Below are 21,485 nucleotides of genomic sequence, written 5' to 3' on the forward strand. Positions count from 1 at the left end.
GAGTAGGGTCCTGCTGTTGCTGTAGTTTTGGAAGTGGAGCAACATTTTACCTTCATGTGCCGGCAGTGAGATGTGACCGTCCTGTCAGAGTAATAAAGCATTTATTGTGTGCAAAGACGTGTGACTCTGTTTTATTTATCAGTAAATTAGGATTTTAGAAAAGGGAACTGAGGTTAGAGTGTCTGATTTTAAAAACTCAATCATCTCACCAGATGTGTTGACCTGCAGCAATTCTTTGGTTTTATTCACCCTGAGTTTTAAATCTGTTGATTTGTGCTTCAAACCCGATAAAATGGAGGGAAATTGATTTCACCTGTGGTGTTCAAAGACTTGAAAAATAATTGTTAAAACTTCAATTTAAGGTCATAATATTCAACATTAACTAGCGGCGTATTAGAATGCTAACTAGTAGCATACTGGCTGCTTATTGGTCATTATGAAGCACTTATTAGTACCTTATCTACATGACCATAGTCTATAGTTAACAGGTCATTATCTAAGAGTTTGTTCTCATTACCTTCCTGATTACAGCTCATTGATAGAGAGTTAGGAAGTTCTTGAACATGAGTTATGATCTTGATATGCTTTTGTTTACTTCTACCTCATAAGGGTCGTACTGAGGGAAACATATTAAGATCATAATTCATGTTCAAACACTTCCTAACTGAGGAACCAATGAAAATGTGAAATTTGTGGAAAATAGGACCACAGCCTCCATACATGGGGCGTGCACAAAAACCACTAGACTACCTGCGCCCCCACAAAGACCAACATGACCTGACTGAGTGTTTGCACATGACTCAGTTTGTTGTTTGAATTAGACAGAATGGCTCTGATGTTCTTCCTCTGCTCTGAGTTTCCCAGAGTAAACCACAGAGGAAGAAAGTCATTTGTATCCTGCAGAAAAAAACAAAAACACCTGATTGAAGTTTATATAAATGATATATCTCTTGATGATACTTTTGCAATGATCCCAAAAAGAAGAGCTCACTCACATAGTGTATTCCAACATGATCATATATTTCATTAAATATATACAGAATGAAGACGTATCTGAACCATGACAGCAGCTCTCAGTCCTCCTCTTGATATTGTGCGCTTCAGCTTTTTGACTCTTTAATAAAAAATCCTAACCGTAGACTTTCAGCATTCAGTACAGAATAAGTCGTGCAGCTGTGATTCTCCAGAAGTCCAGTTGAGTATTTAAATCACAAGTTACCTACAGACTGGATTATTTTACGATCCATGAGGGATCTTTTTTAATCGCCTCGTTCTCTGGACCCAAGATAGCAACTCCACAAGTCCTCTGACCGACGCCGAGGTATCTGCAGCGAGGGGGAAAACAAGACACGAGTTAACACTTGATGTGGGAATAAACGGGAACAGTTTGTCAGTCTGTTTTTTCTTTTAGCTTCTCCTTCTCTTCATTTCTGAGTTATGTAAGGGGACATAAAGTTTGTACCTTTCAGCCACTTCCACCAGACTTTGGTGAGTGACAGCAAAAAGTCTTTCTCTGTGATTCTGCTTCATCTCATCGGTGACTCCGCTGAGGAAGCGACCCATTCCTGCAACACAAACACAGAGTGAACAAACCAGACGGCTAAGAGATAAAGTGGAGACAGTGACGGCTTTACAACAGAGACGGAGACTAAGTTAATAAAACTAATGAAGATCTCTTCATATCTGAACTTGCTTATAATTCAACTTTTTACTCATCATTTTATTCATTAATCCTTTAAAAGCTTTTAACCTCCATTAAAGACTTCTAATGTTGAAGTTGTCAGTGATGTACTGAGATGTTAAAGCTCCAGAGATCTGATTGGAGGAGGATCAGGTGAGGCATCCTGACAGCAGCTGGAGGGATCACTCAGTCGTTCCTCACCTTTGTCCGCGGGGGCCACAGGCGAGTCTACAGCCGAGAACACTGACAGTTTAGCTTCATCGATGTCCTGCTGGGTGAACTGTCCCGACTTCGCCCAGTCCACACCTCGACGAAACGCAGACAAGGTCTGCACCGAGTTTGGATCCCTTAGAGAAGTACGAGAAAGAAATACAAAATCAACGACACACTGTTCATCTCAAAGAAGATTCTTTTTAAACGTAGAAGTCATTTGGAATATTTTATTACAGCTTCCAAAAACGCCCCATGATGGCTTTCCTTAGTAAATTGTTCAGTCTTCTGTGTCTCTTTTTTTCCAGACAGATCGCCTGAATATTCTTGGAATATAAAGATTTTGCATTTTGGACAAAGGGAGGAAGAAGAGGTCACATTTGAGAATATGGCAACAAATCTCTTTCAGGAATTCAATTCAAATTTCATTAGATTAGAACAAAATAAGTGCTGCTGCAACTTTGGTTCTTTCCCTTGTCTCTCCAAAACTTGATTTAAAATCCATTTTAAAGGTCACATATTCTGTTAAATCCTCTTCACCATGTTTCTATGTGTCTCTAGTCCGTCTACAAACCCCCCAATGATGAGAAAAGTCCATCCTCTCCGTCTTCTGCCTGCTCCACTTTTCAGAAAATGTGTGCTCAAACAGGCCGTTTGGAGTTTTTCCCTTCATGACATCACGAAGAGCAGTAGCCCCTCCCCCAGGTGGGTGACACTCCCACAGCTAGGTGTTTGTTCTGCCCTCTGAGTCTGCCTTCTCACCGTAAACAATAGAGCAGGTAGCAAGAAAGCCTGAGACACCCGAGCCCTTCCAGTGAGGGGGAGTGGTGAAACACAGCTCATTTACATATTTAAAGGTACAGACACAGAAACAGCCTGTTCTGAGCAGGGCTGAAATAGAGGGATTTATAGACATGATCAAATACTGGATCAGAGTGGATTTAGAACAAGAAACTTCACACACATGTTTTGAGGAGCTCTGAGACTTATTTAAACTGGTTGAAGACGAGGAGAATATGTGACCTTTAACAAAATTCATATCTTGAAGACAACCCAGCCTGCCCCCTTTTATAGAATCTACCTCTACTCCTTCATAAGTACGGAGATTTTGTATGTATTAGATTCCATTAAATACACCTATTAACCAAAATGCACATCGTTTTCTAAGGTTCGAGAAAGCCTGAGTGTATATAAAATATTAAACTTGTTTCAGCCAAGGCAACAAAATGAACTGTTATTGTATTTTAACGTCATTACAATTTCCATAATGTTTTTTAAAACTTTGTTGAGTGTGGTGTGGCGGCCTCTCACCTGTACGAGTAAAAAGAGAAAAGACCTCCTCCCATCCTGGCCCCGCCCCCGTAGGCTCCTCCCTTCTCCCTGATTTCTCCATGCAGAAACTTAGCCGTCATCATCCTCGCCAAGATGCACAAACTTTAAGAGAAAAAAGGAAACAAAAAGTTTTTATTACACTTTAGATGAACTAAAAGTTACACGTAGAAAAAAGTAGAAATACAAAAAACTGTCCGTGTAAATCAGACTTTTAAAGGAAGTGCTGTCACTCATCCCTGCCAGGTACCGTGTGTGGTTACCTGGCGTAGTCGTGGTGGGAGAAGGGTACCGTACGAATACTCTCGCTGATAAAGTGAACAGGGAAGGGAAGCTGGAAGAACGTTTTCATCTGACACGGCTGGAAGTTTTGCTCCTGAAATCAGAGAAGATGATCTTTACTGTCACTGTACAAGTACAACAAAAACCTGTCGGAGCACACCTGTAGAGAAGTAGTTAAATATAGAACATATACAAATACTAAACCCACCAGTATATATACAAACAAAACAGTTATATTATACAATAAGATGTAAACTATGGTTAAAAGAGAGCTGAGCGGTACTGGTGGAATATTGTACTCAGGTATTTAAAAAAAACAAATGAGCGTTATATTTATAATCTCATGCATGCACAGGACTTTGTTTTGAAGGAATGTCTCATAATAAAGGACAAAATAAAATCACAGGTGATCTCACAACTATTGAAATCAGAGGTTCAACTGTTTTGTGTTGGTGTTATTTTGCTTCTTCAAAGATTTTTGACTTTAAAATCTGTATTTTTGCGTTTCTATAAGACGGCCTTTCTTCATCTTTTCCATTATTTTATCTTCTTTAATCTGCAGAGACGGTTCTGCCTTTAATATAATGTGAACTCACTATGGCAGGGATATATTTAGAGGAGTGGTTCTTAATGGGTTTAGCTTTAGGTCTCACCACCATCTCCTCCTGCGACCAGAGTTTCTGATATTGTTCAACCTATCAGGTTTATTTTCAATGAAAGATGTTTCAAAAGATGTGACAGAACAAAGATACAGAACATAGAACTTTACAGACTTTTTGACACCATTTTTTTTCCCCTAGGAACTCAGTCACGACCCACTGAAAACAGCTCTGTGACCCACTTATGGGCCACTACCCACCAGTTGAGAACCACTGACATAGCGAGCAAACAAACACAGAAATGTAAGATGTTCCTGAAAACTTACAGAGATGAGTTTCCGGCTCAGCCCCGAGACATCCGATGGGTCGAGAGGCCTCTTTAGAAAAAAAAATCAAGAGAATATTAAAATCTAATTTTAAGAATTATTCTGCCTGCTTTCATGTTTTGATTTGTTTGTTGATAGTTTACCTCAATAATGTTACTTCTGACCGGTTTGCGCTCCTTTCTGTTGTCAGCCACGTCCTTCATGAAGCTCTCCAGCTGTGCTGCCGTGTCCGACATTTTCTGTGGAGTAGTGTTGATCGCACACCTGTAAGAGACAAACATTTACATTGACGAGCATGTTACAAACAGACCCTTTATATTGAAACCATGTTGCAGTAATTAAAATAACATTAACTGCAGAATACTGTCACTATCTCTTCGTCATTCAAAAATCTATCACCATGGAGGCGACCATAGCCTAGTGGTTAGTGGACGCCCCATGTGTGGAGGCTGTAGTCCTCCAAGCGGACGACCTGTGGCTCATTTCCTGCTTTCCCCACTCTCTCTCTCTCTCTCTCTCTCTGATTTCTGACTCTGTCCACTGTCCTGTCTCTAAAATAAAGGCCCAAAAAGCCCCAAAACAAAACCTTTTAAAAGAAAACCTCTCCTCAGGTGTAACATCTCACCTCATGCTGTCCGGGTTGAGAAGATGCTTCTTGATCCTGACGAGCGTTCGGATGACTTGGCTGAGGTCGGACAACTCAGCGACCCTCTTCATAAACTTCACCTGAAGTAATCATTGATAAAAGATGGATAAAATATGAAGCGAGAGAATGGAAAAACAAAAAACCTCTTGCACAAAGTAGGAACAAATGAAATTGTCTCTGCTTGTCAGAAAAAAATCATGCTATACTGTATGTCTTAAATCTGCGTCTGCGTAATTTACTTCAAGCTTTAAATCACTATGACAACACTTCTTAAAGCTGACGTGCAGGAGTCAGACACTATCATTTTAGTTTTTTAGGATCAACACTCCAGGTGCATACCTGTTCCATCCCACCAAGCGTCTCATTGAGGTCTCCTGCTGGAGTCAGGTGACGGCCTGCACGTGTCATGGCGTACATGTGGCCCGAGTAGGAGATCCCATTGGCTAACTCCTGTGCTGACATCATCACCAGCACTCTCAGGCGCTCCACCTCGTCAAAGTGGGGGCTGTAGTGAAAAAAAAAAAAATAGATAAATATCGAGCTGTCTTCTCAGCCTCCTCGAATTTCAGGACACATTTTCTCTCAGTTTATAAGAAGTGATGGAGGACGTACTTGTTGAATATGTCGCTCCACAGATGAAACATGTGAGGAATACATTGACCTGACCTTTATTCCTTGTTTTTGTCTATCAGATGCTCAAACTGATGATTGAAGCAGATCATTGATATTGTCTTTAAACATACTTCACCTCAGATTGAAGTCATAATCCAAAATCCAACAAGTTCATGGGAGTTGCTGATCTCCTTGATATGCTGTCTGCACTTTACAAGTTCAGCTTCAGATCCTGAAGATGGTACATGTACATCTGGTGGCACACTGTTACAGTGGCAGTCATCAATGCGTGGAACCTCTACAGAAGAGACCAGAAGAAGCTAAACCCCAAGAAGAAACCCATGCCTCTGCGAAGGTTTCAGGCTTTGGTTGGCACTTCTCTGACAAGCGCAGGAAAGGCCAAAATCAGGTGTGGCAGACCACTATCCTCTCCAGAAGAGACTCCAACACCACCCCGTAAAAGACCAAGCTGCAGTGTGCCTCTTGATGTGAGAAGGGATGGCATTGATCATTTTCCAACATGGGAAACCCGACAGAGATGCAAGCACTGCACTGGCAATCACTTCTCACATGTCTACTGTGAGAAGTGTAAGGTGCATCTTTACCTGAACAAGGACAGAAACTGTTTTTGTGCCTACCACAAAATGAAATAAAAAGGCTGTAAAAAGTGTTATGTTAAAAAAATGAGAAAAACTGCCTGAAATGTTCTGTATTTTCAAAATGTTAAAATAAAAAGGCTGTAAAAAGTGTTATGTTAAAAAAACAAGAAGAACTGTTTGAAATGTTCTGTATTTTCAAAATGTTAAACTAAAAAGGCTGTAAAAAGTGTTATGTTAAAAAAAACAACGAGAAAAGCTTCCTGAAATGTGTGCAAAAAATTGCCAAAAACGCCTGATGTATCAAATGTGCTACAAAAAAAATATCATAAACAACATGATATGACAAAATTTTTTTTGGGGATTTTGTTTAAGGGTTTAATAAACATCTCAATTCCAAAAGAATAGAATTTTCTGGTTATTTTTTCATGTGTCAGGCTTTGGAAATGTGTCAATACGCCTTTTATAAATGTGAACTTTGAATAAATGGTTTATGGGTCAATGAAGTGATGCTCATTTTTTTGTGTCCATAAGGTTTAGTTAACTTTTAAAGGCTCAAAATCTAAAAATAAATGCACAGATGACATGCTTTCATCCTTTGTTTTGAGGACCTAGTCTAAAATTTATATTTATTATACATTTTTAGAGAATATTTGGGGTATTTAGGCCAAAATGTCTAAGTGGTGTAACCATTGAAACTTTGTACAAAAGAAGTAAACTTGCTTTAATAAAAGGTTAAATTTTCATATAACACCCTATGAACTAGCCTGGCATAATCTTACAATAGAACTGTTCAATAGTAAACAAAAGTGATGGAACATCATTGGTCTTATTATTATAATTATTTTAGGGAAATCGTGTCACCCAGTCAAGTACCAAATTGTCAACATGGTGTAACCACCATTGAAGGAGCCATTTAGTTAATATGTTCATCATATCATGTGACAATAAATGATATCACAAAGAAGAACCCCTGATGGTCCTAACTGCTGCACGCCATGTTTAGCAACTCTCTTTAAAACATGAGATAATTTGACATTTTAAGGGCGTGGTCAGGTATGTCAAATGGTATGACCTCAGAAAAACATTAACAATTTATGATAATTATAAAAATTTGTATTCACTTCGAAAATTAGATTTGAAATGTTCACACCAGGAAATGTGCTTACATAGGTCTCAATGATAATGCCTGTCAAATTTGATTTGAAGTGGAAATGTCAGATGGTGTAACCGGTTACACTATTTGACATTTATGACAAGCCGTTCTGTTAGAGGCCACTTTTGTCAAATATCAGTATTTTTTTATGTTGATTAAAGTGGTTATCCATCCACAACCTTATTATCAAGGGTCTAGGACAAAATATCCTGGCATTTTGTAAATGTTTAGCTTAAAATTGCATATTTGTGTTCCATTTACTTACATTTATAAAGGTGCACTATGTAGTTTTGGTAGAGAAGTGTGAAAGTTGGAGATATTTACAGATTATGTGGTATATGTCCATCATAACTCTAAACACAAACTGTCCTCAGATGAAAATTTGGTCCCTGTAACACTGTTTGAAGATAAAATGCTACTGGAGAAGTTATGGTGGTGGGCCCGCAACAGTGAAAGCGTAACTCTCCTGGTAGCTTTATATCTCCAAACAGTGTTCCAGGGACCCATTTTTTACTTTGAATGAAGTTTGCGTATTCAATTCAGAAAATATATCAAAGAATTGTTTCACTTCTCCAACTTTCAAATTTCACCACCAAATCTACATAGTGCACCTTTAAACATGTATGATCTAATAAATGTTTGTATGCTGTAATATTGGCACCAGTAGTTGCATTTTAGATGTGTCGGCTATTAGGGGCCATGTGGTAGGTAGTATCAGCGTGTCGCTACCTGGAGCTTGCCAGCCAAAGTCTGGTACTATAGAAGGTGGCAATGCTGTTTGGGCTGTGATGGCCATGATGTAAAGAAGGAGAGATGTAAAGTGTTGCCTCTGGGTATGTTATCCTTTGATTAGGGCACAAGTACCTTGAGTTTATTCCAAATACTGAAGAAATTAATTCCCCCTGAAGATTTTGATCAGATGTTGTAATTTACTTAAAATATGAATTAATTAAGGATGCACCGATCCTGACTAAGACAGCCAGATCAGGTATCAGTAAGAATTTGCCGATCTATGAGACCCATCCAAAAGGCAGATCTATTCACTTCAGTTTTATACTATTCTGTGTTTAAGACAAATGTGCTACATTACTGTCATCAGCGTACTGGTATTCTGTGCACTTTGGTAGGTGGAGCAAACATTAAATGGAGGAAGCTAACAACAATTTCTTCAAGAAACAATGGCCTTTGACTGTAGAAGCAGTATGGTCAGTTGGTGTAACTGGTTTGCGTCAATTGGTGTAACCAGTATTTCTTGTAAAAATTATAATAAAATACAAGGAAATTAAAGTGGAATTAAAGTAGTCCTCTATTGCAGTGAAATAACATGTTTTTTTTAACAATTTTTACATAATTTGCCAAAAGTTAATTAGAAAACAGAGGTGTTTTCAGCTTTGTGCCCCGCTCAGTATTGAAAAAGGGCATAATTTATGAATTTAGGGATAATCCTAATAAAATCTATTTTCTTGTGCTATTTTAAAATGAAGTAATTACAATCATGAGTACACTTACATATACTCTAGATGTATAAAATATAAAATATTCTTAATTTTTCAGTGGTTACACTACTTGACATTTTTAGTCTTACCTTTTGAAAAAAAAAGATTTAAATGTCATTTTAAAAAACACAAAACCAACATGAATACAAATCTCACATTTTAATGAACCTGATGCATGCTTTCAAATTGTGTTTTTAAAAGATTCTTGAATTGGTCATCGGAACAACCAAGCCCTTCAAAAGATAGGTCTTACGTTGTTTTAAATTGTATTATTCATAGACTTTGTTACTTTGATTTTCAGATGCAGTGTCTTCCACATATCAGGAGCATAAAAACATATTCTTCATCACTTTTTTGGTCTGATAATAATTCCTGCGGCCTTCAGCCTCTGTGCTTTTTGATTGGTATTGTGTTATGATGTTTGTAGATTATGATATTTCATGTTTCATGTTCATGATACCTCATTGTACATTTTTCTATCAATTTTAGGGGGGGGGGGGGGGGGGGGGGTTACTGCTAATTTGGTCTGACAGAGAAATCTATACAAATGAACCATAGATTTATTTGCAAATTTATTCAAAACTTCACATCATTACAAATAGTCGATGGTTCACATATTCTCCTCCTCTTCAACATGTTTAAATAAGTCTCAAACTTGTCTGTCTTTTGTTCTAAATCCACTCTGATCCTGTATTCGATCATGCCTATAAACCCCTCTATTTCAGCCCTGCTCAGAACAGGCTGTTTCTGTGTCTGTGCCTTTAAATGTAGAGAAGGAGCAAACTTCTGTTTACCTTATTCTTTTGAAGACGTGCGTGTGCACGTGTGAAAGGGTGAAAGGTTAAAAGAATGCTTATACTCAGGTCCATGTCTGCTGTGGTGCAAAGAAAACTAGTGGGCTCTAAGTGACAGGTCAGAGGAAGGTCACACGTCCACATATGATATTGAAATCTATGAAATCCAGAAATCTGGCTTTACTGGTTTCGTCAAAGTACCGTAGTATGCAAGTGCAGTGAAGAAAAGTATAATCAGCTTTCTGTAGAAACATGGAAAAAAACACAAGTTAACACATTGTCCCCTAATGACTTCTGTCTACTTCAGCTAAACAAATGAATTATAGTTTTATATGCAAATTTATTCAAAACTTTACATCATTACAAATAGCAGATGGTTAGTGATACAGCACAGATAAGAGAACAAAAGTCATCACTAGCACTGACAACCTTCATGAATTAAAGGTCACATATTCTCCTCCTCTTCAACATGTTTAAATAAGTCTCAGAGCTCCACAAAACATGTCTGTGAAGTTTCTTGTTCTAAATCCACTCTGATCCTGTATTTGATCATGTCTATAAACCCCTCTATTTCAGCCCTGCTCAGAACAGGCTGTGTGTGTACGTGCGAGGGTGAAAGGTTAACAGAATGCCTGAGATCCATGTCTGCTGTGGTGCAAGGAAAACGAGAGGGACTGGTCAGAGGAATGTCCTACGTCCACATATGATATTGAAATCAAGAAATTTGGCTTTACTGGTTTCGTCAAAGTACCGTAGTATGCGAGTGCAGTGAAGAAAAGTATAATCAGCTTTCTGTAGAAACATGGAAAAAAAACACAGATGTTAACACATTGTCCCCTAATGACTTCTGTCTACTTCAGCTTACAAAACTCAGCAGATTCTTCAAAATGTTGAATCCAGAGTCCAGCATGTAGAGGCTGAGTGAATGTGGTCTGGATTCTGTGGAGGAGAGTCATGGTTTCAGAGATGCTGTAGAAGGACAGAATACCTGCTCTGTGATCCAGGTACACTCCTACTCTGGAGGACCGAGGACCTGAGACAGGAGTCCTGACATTGTTGTACCAAAAGTCATAACTGTTGTTGTAACAATCTAACGCCCAAGACTTGTCATTACGTCCAAACCAACATTCATCTGAGCCCCCTGCTCTGCTGATATTCTTGTATGTGACTGCTACATAAACTCCTCTTCCTCGCCACTCCACTTCCCAATAACAATGTCCAGTCAAACTCTCTTTACTCAGGACCTGACACCTACCAGTGAATCTGTCTGGGTGACTAGAATAAGACTGTTCTTTTCTCATTGCTGTTACTTTTCTGTTCTCATCAGATAATAACAGCTGTGTGCGTGCTGTGTTTGGATCCAGTGTGATGTCACATGAATATTTTAAGAACTCAGTTCTGGTCTTGGGCTCTGGTTTTGGTTCTGACAGTAAAACATCCACTTCACTCACTGTCTGTGAGATGTTTGTCCATTTCTCTCTCAGGACATCCTGAAGTTTATCTCTGACTTCTGACACAGCTGCTGTCACATCCTCAAAGTACCTCAGAGGACGGATCTTGATGCTGGATGAGTGTGTAGATTCACTGAGTGGTGACAGTGAGGGGTAGTCGTGTAGAAACTGGTTGTGATCTTCTGTGTGTGAGAGCTTCTCCAGTTCAGCGTCTTTCCTCTTCAGCTCAGTGATCTCCTGCTCCAGCTTCTCCTGAAGCTCTCTGACTCGACTCACTTCAGTTTGCTGCTGGGATCTGACCTGCTGCTTCACATCAGAGCAGCTTTTCTCCATGAGACGGATCAGCTCAGTGAAGATCTTCTCACTGTTCCCCACTGTTTTATCAGCAGAGCCATTGATAGCCTCCACCTCCTGTTGAAGCAGCTTCACATCTTTCTCTCTGTCCTGGATTCTCTGCTGGATGTTTTGTCGACTCACCTCGAGCTCTCTCTGCTTCTCGCTCCTTTCTGCTGCAGCTGAGACTGTGTCATGACCTTTGTGTTCATCCATTAAACAGAGATAACAGATAGACTGCTGATCAGTACGACAAAATACTTTCATTTCCTCATTATGACAAGAGCAGACGTTCTCCTGGAGCTTCTTGGAGGGCTCCACCAGCTTGTGTTTCTTGAAGACAGGTAGTTCATAATGAGGCTGAAGATGTTTCTCACAGTAAGAGGCCAGACACTGCAGACAGGACTTACAGGCTTTCAGTTTCCTCCCGGTGCAGACATCACAGGCCACATCATCAGGTCCAGCATAGCAGTGATCAGCAGGAGCAGCTTGGAGTCCAGTCTTCTTCAGCTTCTCCACTAAAACTGCCAACATGGTGTTTTTCACCAGAACAGGCCTTGGTGTGAAAGTCTGCCTACACTGAGGGCAGCTGTAGATTGTCTTCTCATCCTCTTTATCCCAATGGCTTTTAATACAGTTCATACAGTAACTATGTCCACAGGGAATAGCAACCGGATCCTTCAGGAGATCCAGACAGATGGAACAAGAGAAGGCCTCCCGGTCTAGTTGAACTCCTTTCTGCGCCATTTCTCCTCTCTGTAACAACGACTGTCTGAGTTTCACTTCTTAGAAATCAAACTAGTTTAACCTCTCATCTAAACAGCATGTGTTTGTTCAGTATCTGCTCTTGCACCGTCCCACATGTTGGTTACACTCATCCTCAAACTGTAGATCTAAAAGGGAGAGAACAAGAAAATAAATGTCAGAGTGAAGCTGGCTGTGTGTGATAGGAGGAAGAAGAGGGAGGGGTTAACAAGCTCTGAGTCATGTTTCATTACTCTGACAGGGCAGATTCTCAACATGAATACATAACCTCTCTCTGTTACATGGAAGAAAACTCTATAAGCAAGCATGTAAAAAACTCTAGTCACACATTTCTTAACATGTAAAAAGAAGTGAATAAAACACAGAGAATAACTGAACATGTTTTACAACTACTGTCAGAACGGAGCTACCTGTGAGCACCAGCATTACAAGCTGTGAAAATCTGAGACACCACAGGGAGGCGTCAGAGTTCTACTGAACTTCACCAGCATTGGAAGAGGTGTTTTCACATACTGGTGGTTCACATACTGGATTAAATACATTGACCTGACCTTTATTCCTTGTTTCTGTCTATCAGATGGTCAAACTGATGGTTGAAGCAGATCATTGATATTGTCTTTAAACATACTTCAAATCAAATTAAAGTCATAATCCTGTTTCAAATACAAACCTACTGATTCCTACTTTTGCCTTAACTTGAAAAGCCTCCCCTTAAAACAGTCGGTTTGATTACAAGTAATGGAAGAATTTGGATATGTAGTAGAAGTAGTACACCGACAAAAAATACCTCAGTGTCCTTTTGTCGCTGCTCATTTGCTGATCCACGCTGCACGGGGCTGGGGAGCTCACTTGTTGGTTACACCCATCTTGAACTTGTATATTAGTGAAGGAGAGGGAACCAGGAAATATGTGCACAGAGTGGAGTTGAGCAATAGGGAGGGGTTACCATGCTGCCCTCACGCATGTGATGAATTCTCTTAAAGGGACAGTGTGAGTTTGTCAGTCTGAGTTTTATCATACAGTTAAGATTAAAAGACAACATTGAACAACCACATGATGTTTTTAAATAACTTACAGCTCACAATAGTTGAAGCAAACATTGAAAAGCTTCATGTTTGGTTTCCTCTGAAATCTACAGTTTCATAGAGCTGTTTTGTATAACTGAAAAAAGTTTTCTTGTGCTTTAAAGGAGAAGACAACACAGACAGTGAACAAACAAACAACAACATACAGATTCATAAAAGACTTAATGCTGCAATAGAGAGATTAGACTTTGGAGAATTCATACAGAACTATAATAAAATAGTACGCAGAAGTTTAAATTTGTGATTCATCTACGTATGTTTTACCAAGTGGGTGTAGTCAAGACCACACGAACTGAGACCAAGACATACCTGAAATCAGAGTGCTCAGAGACCGAGACAAGACCAAGATCAAGACCAAGGCAGGGCGAGACCAAGATAAGACCAAGACCATGAATATCAATAAAACAATCATCATCTTCTGTGCAGGGGGGGTGTCACTCACTTAAACTGTAACTGTAGCACTGATTTTGAGTACTACAACTCTACAGTTTACCCACCTTCACTTCTTTATCAGGCACAAGTAATTAGGCTCAGGACTGGTGAAATCAAACTTTGTAGTTATGTTTCAACAGTGAATAAAATATACAAAGCATTCATTATCAGGTATGTTACCATCAAATTATTAAAGTTTCCTGTGTTTCATATCTACTGTGTCAATGTGAGCCTGCATCGTTCTGCTGCAGGAGATTATTAAATGTAACAAAGAAAGGATTCTGCTGGCTAACACCTGCTCTCATCTCATTTCTTCACAGCACTTTACAGTTTCCTGTCCCTTCTAGGCTCACAGTGTACACGTGTGTGTGTCCATGTACCTGGCGTTGCTGGGGTGGTAATGCGTGGCGTGGAACTGCTTGAGCTGTTCCCAGGTAAGGTCAGGGATGGCTAGAGGCTCTCCTCCTGACACCACAGAGTACGTGTGGTCTGGATACAGCTTGTTCTGGAGGTGCTGGGCGTACACGCGCTCGTTGTCAGACTAAAAAAAAAACACACAATCAAACGTTAAACAGTCACTGACACACTCTTATTTCAAAACCATTTATCTGACGTCACCTGTTCATCTCATATCTGGAACTTGTTTCTTGTTTCACTGCTGTTGCATTAGGCCCCATGTCCGCCTAGCATTTTATATATTTTGTTAGCTTTTTCTGAGTGTCTTTGTTCTATTGTTCCCAATGAGGAGAGAGCGTTTGCAGCAGCAGCAAAGCGCAGCGTCCAGCGCCTTTCTTCCGAGCGCTCTGCCTAATTTGTGCAGCCGCTCCGAGCACTTCAAACTAAAAATCTTTCAACTTTTTATGAGGCCGCTGTTGACGTCACCGGCGCTTTTCTTTCAACCAGCCGATCATAAAGTACATCAGTTGGGTCCTTGCTCTGTGTCTGATCAGAGCTGTGAGAACGGGGATGTCATTATTATTGAGCTCATCATCCAGGAAAAATTTGGAGGTCAAGCATCCTCCGTTTGATGCTCAAAGTGACAGATAAAAATCAAACAGAGAAAAGCAACGGAACAGTGTCGGTCATACAGGAGCTGTTGTCAACAGACTGTTGTCATAGAGACAGGACGGACGTGCAGCGCTTTTATTCTCAGCGCACAGCCAGCTCTTTTCTGCCTGAAAAAAGAAAACGCTAGGTGGACACAGCAGGGCCTGAGTTGTTTTGTTTTTTTGCCAACTACTAAACCGTGAGCAGGCATAATTTTAACTTTGTTCCATGATGTCATAACATATTTAAAGTGAGTATAAATATAAAATCAAGAAAAAAAACACTTGGAGTTACCACGAACCACTTCACTCTCAAACTTAATCCATGAGGTGCTTTTAGGTAACACGAAATATAAGATATCTGAAGCTCCTTAAAAGAACACTTAAACTTCACTATATTGTATCTACATATAAAACTATGATTCAGAAAGTGTAGACTTACAAACGCCCCTTTCATTTCATTGAACACCACTCCTTTAAAGACCAGAGGGGAGTTGGGATCTGTTGGGTTTTCATTCTCCAGCCTCCAGCCCTCCTGCCTGCAAAATCAACACAAACAGAAATGAACTAGTGAAGAGCAGATTTCATCAGCGACTGTTTCAAACAAGTGATATCAGAAAGGTCTTGGACTCTTTTAGGCTGGCTACACACTCGACAATATTCAGATCTTAACCTATTTAAAAAACGTGGGAGACCAAAGACATAAGGACAGCTAAATGATTCTAAACATTATAATCCTCCGACTGCACACACTAGACGATTTGACCCGACTGTGAGACCACACACCTGCAGTTTGTAGAAACGAGTTCACAGTGGTGATCCCACAGACACGAGATCTCACAGAAACTCGTGTGATCAAACGTGACTTCAGAAGAAAAACAAATATGGAAGACAGTCGAGACATTAAAAAGCCACTCATGTTGTTACTCAAGCTGCTCTTCTTTTTCTATATTCCTCTTGGCTCAGGGCACAGTTATGTTTGTGTTCACTGGCATGTTTGTGAGCTGTAAAAGTGATGCTCTCTTCGCTCTCTTTTTGGCTACTGCAGGTATTCAGTCGGAGGCAGCCCGATCTGGAATGGTAAATATCAAACATGTTTTTGTATTTAGGATTCCAGATCGGGGAGGCTCTGACTCGATCAGGAGCTGTAAAATAATCGTATTGACACCACACACTTGAGGATTATTTGGACAAATAAAAGGCCCAAAATCAGGCCTAAACTCCCCTAGTGTGAAGCCAGCCTCAGGACAAACAGTCCAACTAACAGAGTTAACAGCTGACTATAAAGACAAAATCTTCACTGAATATTTAAAAGTTGACTTTTGCTACAATGCTATCAAGTCAAATAAATACAAACATGAAACAAATATGAGAAGCAGCAGTCACCACTCACCAGAAATCCTGCTCTCGTAAACACGGGAAGAAAGCTGCATCCAGATAGACCGAGAGAAGATTCTGGAAGTCTTTTCCATTTTGGGTTGAGAACGGATACATGGTGTAGTCACTGGCTGTTTACGAAGGGAGGCAACAACAAAAAAACATGTCAGACATAAAGCTCATCAGCAAGCCAAGAATTAAGAAACAATCATCTGAAAGTCATTTTCTCTTCTAAAACTGACCGGTAAAACTATTAAAAGATAAGATAGCTAATTAGCTTTTTATTTAACTCTAGGAGGATTATATGTATGAAACATAAACTGTAAATATTAATGGATGAAGCCTGAGTGATGTCACCCATCTGTTACAGCAGGGGCTCCTGAGGCTCATCAGCAGCAGCCACCATGCTCGAAATCCTGTCTCAGTCTAACTTTCTAGACTGAGAGCTGGAGCTGAGGCGGGTTTTAAGGCTCTTGATGAACCGTTCACACCGCGCCCACCTGTCAATCATGTCAGCTACTTGGCTAAACATGGTTAACACGTATCGTTCCTCAAATCGGATTTGTTGTAGAAAAATACACTCTCCGTACAGTGTGTGCCCATGTGGACAACAACTAATCCAGGCTGTTAACATGTTTATTTATGCTGTAAAAACAGTTTTTTATTTGCATGTGTTGTGTGAATGTGAATTCCGGTGTTCCTGGAGCCAGCCTCTAGTGGACACTCGATGAACTGCAGGATTTTGCACTTCCACATTGGCTTCATTTTTCAACACTGCACTGGTTGTGCAATTCTTTCATTACTTGGAATCAAACCGACTGTTGCAAGGCAAGGCTTTGTAAATTAAAGCAGCAGTAGGAATCAGTAGGTTTGTATTTGAAACAGGATTATGACTTCAATCTGAGGCGAAGTATATTTAAAGACAACATCAATGATCTGCTTCAATCATCGGTTTGACCATCTGATAGTCAAAAACAAGGAATAAAGGTCAGGTCAATGTATTTAATCCAGTATGTGAACCACCAGTATGTGAAAACACCTCTTCCAATGGTGGTGAAGTTCAGTGGAACTCTGACGCCTCCCTGTCCAGCCTCTACAAGCTGGACAGGGGTTTAACTGGACTCCTGGAGACTCTGCTGAGTTCTGTAAGTCATTAGGGGACAATGTGTTAACATCTATGTTTTTTTTCCATGTTTCTACAGAAAGCTGATTATACTTTTCTTCACGAAACCAGTAAAGCCAAATTTCTTGATTTCAATATCATATGTGGACGTGGGACATTCCTCTGACCAGTCCCTCTCGTTTTCCTTGCACCACAGCAGACATGGATCTCAGGCATTCTGTTAACCTTTCACCCTCGCACGTACACACACAGCCTGTTCTGAGCAGGGCTGAAATAGAGGGGTTTATAGGCATGATCAAATACAGGATCAGAGTGGATTTAGAACAAGAAACTTCACACACATGTTTTGTGGAGCTCTGAGACTTATTTAAACAGGTTGAAGAGGAGGAGAATATGTGACCTTTAAGTCATGAAGGCTGTCAGTGCTAGTGATGACTTTTGTTCTCTTATCTGTGCTGTATCGTTAACCATCTACCCAATTGATAGAAATATGTACAATGAGGTATCTTAAAACATGAATTATCATAATCTAAAAACATCATAACACAATACTAATTAGAAAACACAGAGGCTGAAGGCTGCAGGAAATATTATCAGACAAAAAAAAGTGATGAAGAATATGTTTTTATGCTCCTGATATGTGGAAGACACCGCATCTGAAAATCAAAGTAACAAAGTCTATGAATAATAAAATTTAAAACAATGTAAGACCTATCTTTTGAAACAGACTTTCAGTGGAGAGTAAAATGACAGAAGATGTCTTGTTTTAAAGACTTTTACTGATTGGATCGAAACAATTGATCGTTTATTGGTGGGATGTTAGTCTTCTAAAAGGTCGGACTTATAGCTGCACATTAGAAATGTATCTTATTCATAAAAGTATCCACTGTTTCAGCCAATACCATTCTCCTTATTTGACTGTTTAGGTGTCGCTCTATTGTACTTAAAAAAAGAACAGCCTTTTTGCAGTTTCCACTAACGAGCCTCAGCCAGACTTAATAAATAACCTGATAATGACTGCAGAGTATATCAGTCAAAAATCCAAACGTCTCTAGTTCAGATATTTGTATTCACTGTTGCATCATTACTACAAAGTTTGATTAAACCAGTCTTCACTAACTATTATTGGGTTGAAATTCAAACATCTAAACCATTTATTCAAAGATCACATTTAAAAAGGTGTATTGACACATTTCCTTAAGGTGGTGATGTTCAGTGGCACTCTGACGCCTCCCTGTGGTTTCTCAGATTTTGACAGCCCTGTATTGCAGGTGCTCACTTCAAGCTGCCTTCCCACATTAGTGTAACCACTGACATGAGAAGGGACACTTAACTAGCCTCAGTCAGAATATGAATTTACCTGATAATGAGTGCATATTTTATTCACTGTTGAAACATAACTACAAAGTTTGATTTCACCAGTCCTGAGCCTACTTACTTGTGCCTGATAAAGAAGTGAAGGTGGGTAAACTGTAGAGTTGCAGTACTTAAAATCAGTCTGGGTCTTTTAAAGGTCTCGGCCTCGTCTCGTAATCTAAAGCATTTTTACTCGGCCTCATCTCGGTCTCGGATTTTAAAGCATTACCAGTCAAGACTACCACTGATGGGATATTTTTCCACGTCATTACTGTGATAAGAAGGTAAACGCCCCTTTCTAAAAGGATAAAAAAAAACTTAAATTCATGATTTGATTTATATCCCCCGGTTACTGCTGAAACCTTCTGGGTGTTACAGTTTAAGTGAGTGACACGCCCCCTGCACACAAGATGATGATTGTTTTATTTATATTTATGGTCTTGGTCTTGTCTCAGTCTCGCCCTGCCTTGGTCTTGGTCTTGTCTCGGTCTCTGAGCACTCTGATTTCAGGTATGTCTTGGTCTCAGTTCGTGTGGTCTTGACTACAACACTTGGTAAAACATACACAGATGAAACACAAATTTAAACTTCTGCGTACTATTTTATTGTACTTTTGTATGAATTCTCCGAAGTCTAACCTCTCTATTGCAGCATTACATCTTTTATGAATCTGTATGTTGTTGTTTGTTTGTACACTGTCTGTGTTGTCTTCTCCTTTAAAGCACAAGAAATCTTTTTTCAGTTATACAAAACAGTTCTATGAAACTGTAGATTTCAGAGGAAACCAAACATGAAGCTTTTCAATGTTTGCTTCAACTATTGTGAGCTGTAAGTTATTTAAAAACATCATGTGGTTGTTCAATGTTGTCTTTTAATCTTAACTGTATGATAAAACTCAGACTGACAAACTCACACTGTCCCTTTAAGAGAATTCATCACCTGCGTGAGGGCAGCATGGTAACCCCTCCCGATTGCTCAACTCCACTCTGTGCACATATTTCCTGGTTCCCTCTCGTTCACTAATATACGAGTGCAAGAAAGGTGTAACCAACAAGTGAGCTCCCCAGCCCCGTGCAGCGTGGATCAGCAAATGAGCAGCGACAAAAGGACACTGAGGTATTTTTTGTCGGTGTACTACTTCTACTACATATTGAAATTCTTCCATTACTTGGAATCAAACCGACTGTTTTAAGGGGAGGCTTTTTAAGTTAAGGCAAAAGTAGGAATCAGTAGGTTTGTATTTGAACAGGATTATGACTTCAATCTGAGGTGAAGTATGTTTAAAGACAATATCAATGATCTGCTTGATCATCAGTTTGAGCATCTGATAGACAAAAACAAGGAATAAAGGTCAGGTCAGTGTATTTAATCCAATATGTGAAAACACCTCTTCCAATGGTGGTGAAGTTCAGTGGAACTCTGACCCCTCCCTGTGGTGTCTCAGATTTTCACAGCTTGTAATGCTGGTGCTCACAGGTAGCTCCGTTCTGACAGTAGTTGTAAAACATGTTCAGTTATTCTCTGTGTTTTATTCACTTCTTTTTGCATGTTAAGAAATGTGTGACTAGAGTTTTTTACATGCTTGCTTATAGAGTTTTCTTCCATGCAACAGAGAGTGGTTATGTATTCATGTTGAGAATCTGCCCTGTCAGAGTAATGAAGCATGAATCAGAGCTTGTTAACCCCTCCCTCTTCTTCCTGCTCTCAGACTCAGCCAGCTCCACTCTGACGTTTATTTTCTTGTTCCCTCCCCTTTAGATCTACAGTTTGAGGATGGGTGTAACCAACATGTGGGACGGTGCAAGAGCAAACACTGAACAAACACATGCTGTGTAGATCAGAGGTGAAACTAGTTTGATTTCTAAGAAGTGAAACTCAGACAGTCGTTGTTACAGAGAGGAGAAATGGCGCAGAAAGGAGTTCAACTAGACCGGGAGGCCTTCTCTTGTTCCATCTGTCTGGATCTCCTGAAGGATCCGGTGACTGTTCCCTGTGGACACAGTTACTGTATGAACTGTATTAAAAGCCACTGGGATAAAGAGGATGTAAAGACAATCTACAGCTGCCCTCAGTGTAGGCAGACTTTCACGCCGAGGCCTGTTCTGGTGAAAAATACCATGTTGGCAGTTTTAGTGGAGGAGCTGAAGAAGACTGGACTCCAAGCTGCTCCTGCTGATCACTGCTATGCTGGACCTGATGATGTGGCCTGTGATGTCTGCACCGGGAGGAAACTGAAAGCCTGTAAGTCCTGTCTGCAATGTTTGATCTCATTTTGTGAGAAACACCTCCAGCCTCATTATGACTCACCTGCCTATGCAAAACACAAGCTGGTGGAGCCCTCCAAGAAGCTCCAGGAGAACGTCTGCTCTCGTCATGATGAGGTGATGAAGATGTTCTGTCGTACTGATCAGCAGTCTATCTGTTATCTCTGCTCTGTGGACGAACACAAAGGTCATGACACAGTCTCAGCTGCAGCAGAGAGGAGCGAGAAGCAGAGAGAGCTTGAGGTGAGTCGACAAAACATCCAGCAGAGAATTCAGGACAGAGAGAAAGATGTGAAGCTGCTCCAACAGGAGGTGGAGGCTATCAATGGCTCGGCTGATAAAACAGTGGGGAACAGTGAGAAGATCTTCACTGAGCTGATCCGTCTCATGGAGAAAAGACGCTGTGATGTGAAGCAGCAGGTCAGATCCCAGCAGCAAACTGAAGTGAGTCGAGTCAGAGAGCTTCAGGAGAAGCTGGAGCAGGAGATCACTGAGCTGAAGAGGAAAGACGCTGAACTGGAGAAGC

The 21,485-nt window shown here is 40.1% G+C and overlaps 2 protein-coding genes and 1 long non-coding RNA gene across 3 annotated transcripts in view; 1 reads left to right on the plus strand and 2 right to left on the minus strand.

Moving 5' to 3' along the window:
• LOC136179003 (uncharacterized) overlaps positions 1-21,485 on the minus strand; it is a 254,514-nt gene that overhangs the window by 272 nt on the left and 232,757 nt on the right. The gene's annotated exons all lie outside the window — the stretch shown is intronic.
• LOC110002147 (tripartite motif-containing protein 16-like) lies at positions 9,489-12,291 on the minus strand. Its single transcript, XM_020657805.3, has one exon. It carries the CDS (start codon positions 12,256-12,258, stop codon positions 10,579-10,581), a length of 1,680 nt encoding a protein of 559 aa, XP_020513461.1. The 5' UTR covers positions 12,259-12,291; the 3' UTR covers positions 9,489-10,578.
• LOC136178991 (tripartite motif-containing protein 16-like) overlaps positions 20,573-21,485 on the plus strand; it is a 2,185-nt gene continuing 1,272 nt past the window's right edge. The window contains exon 1 of the mRNA XM_065953582.1: positions 20,573-21,485. This exon is cut by the window's right edge and continues 1,272 nt beyond it. Within this exon, the coding sequence (XP_065809654.1) occupies positions 20,600-21,485 (886 nt within the window). The 5' untranslated portion in view covers positions 20,573-20,599.

Source organism: Labrus bergylta, chromosome 4 (assembly GCF_963930695.1).
Source record: "Labrus bergylta chromosome 4, fLabBer1.1, whole genome shotgun sequence".
Taxonomy (NCBI): Eukaryota; Metazoa; Chordata; class Actinopteri; order Labriformes; family Labridae; genus Labrus; species Labrus bergylta.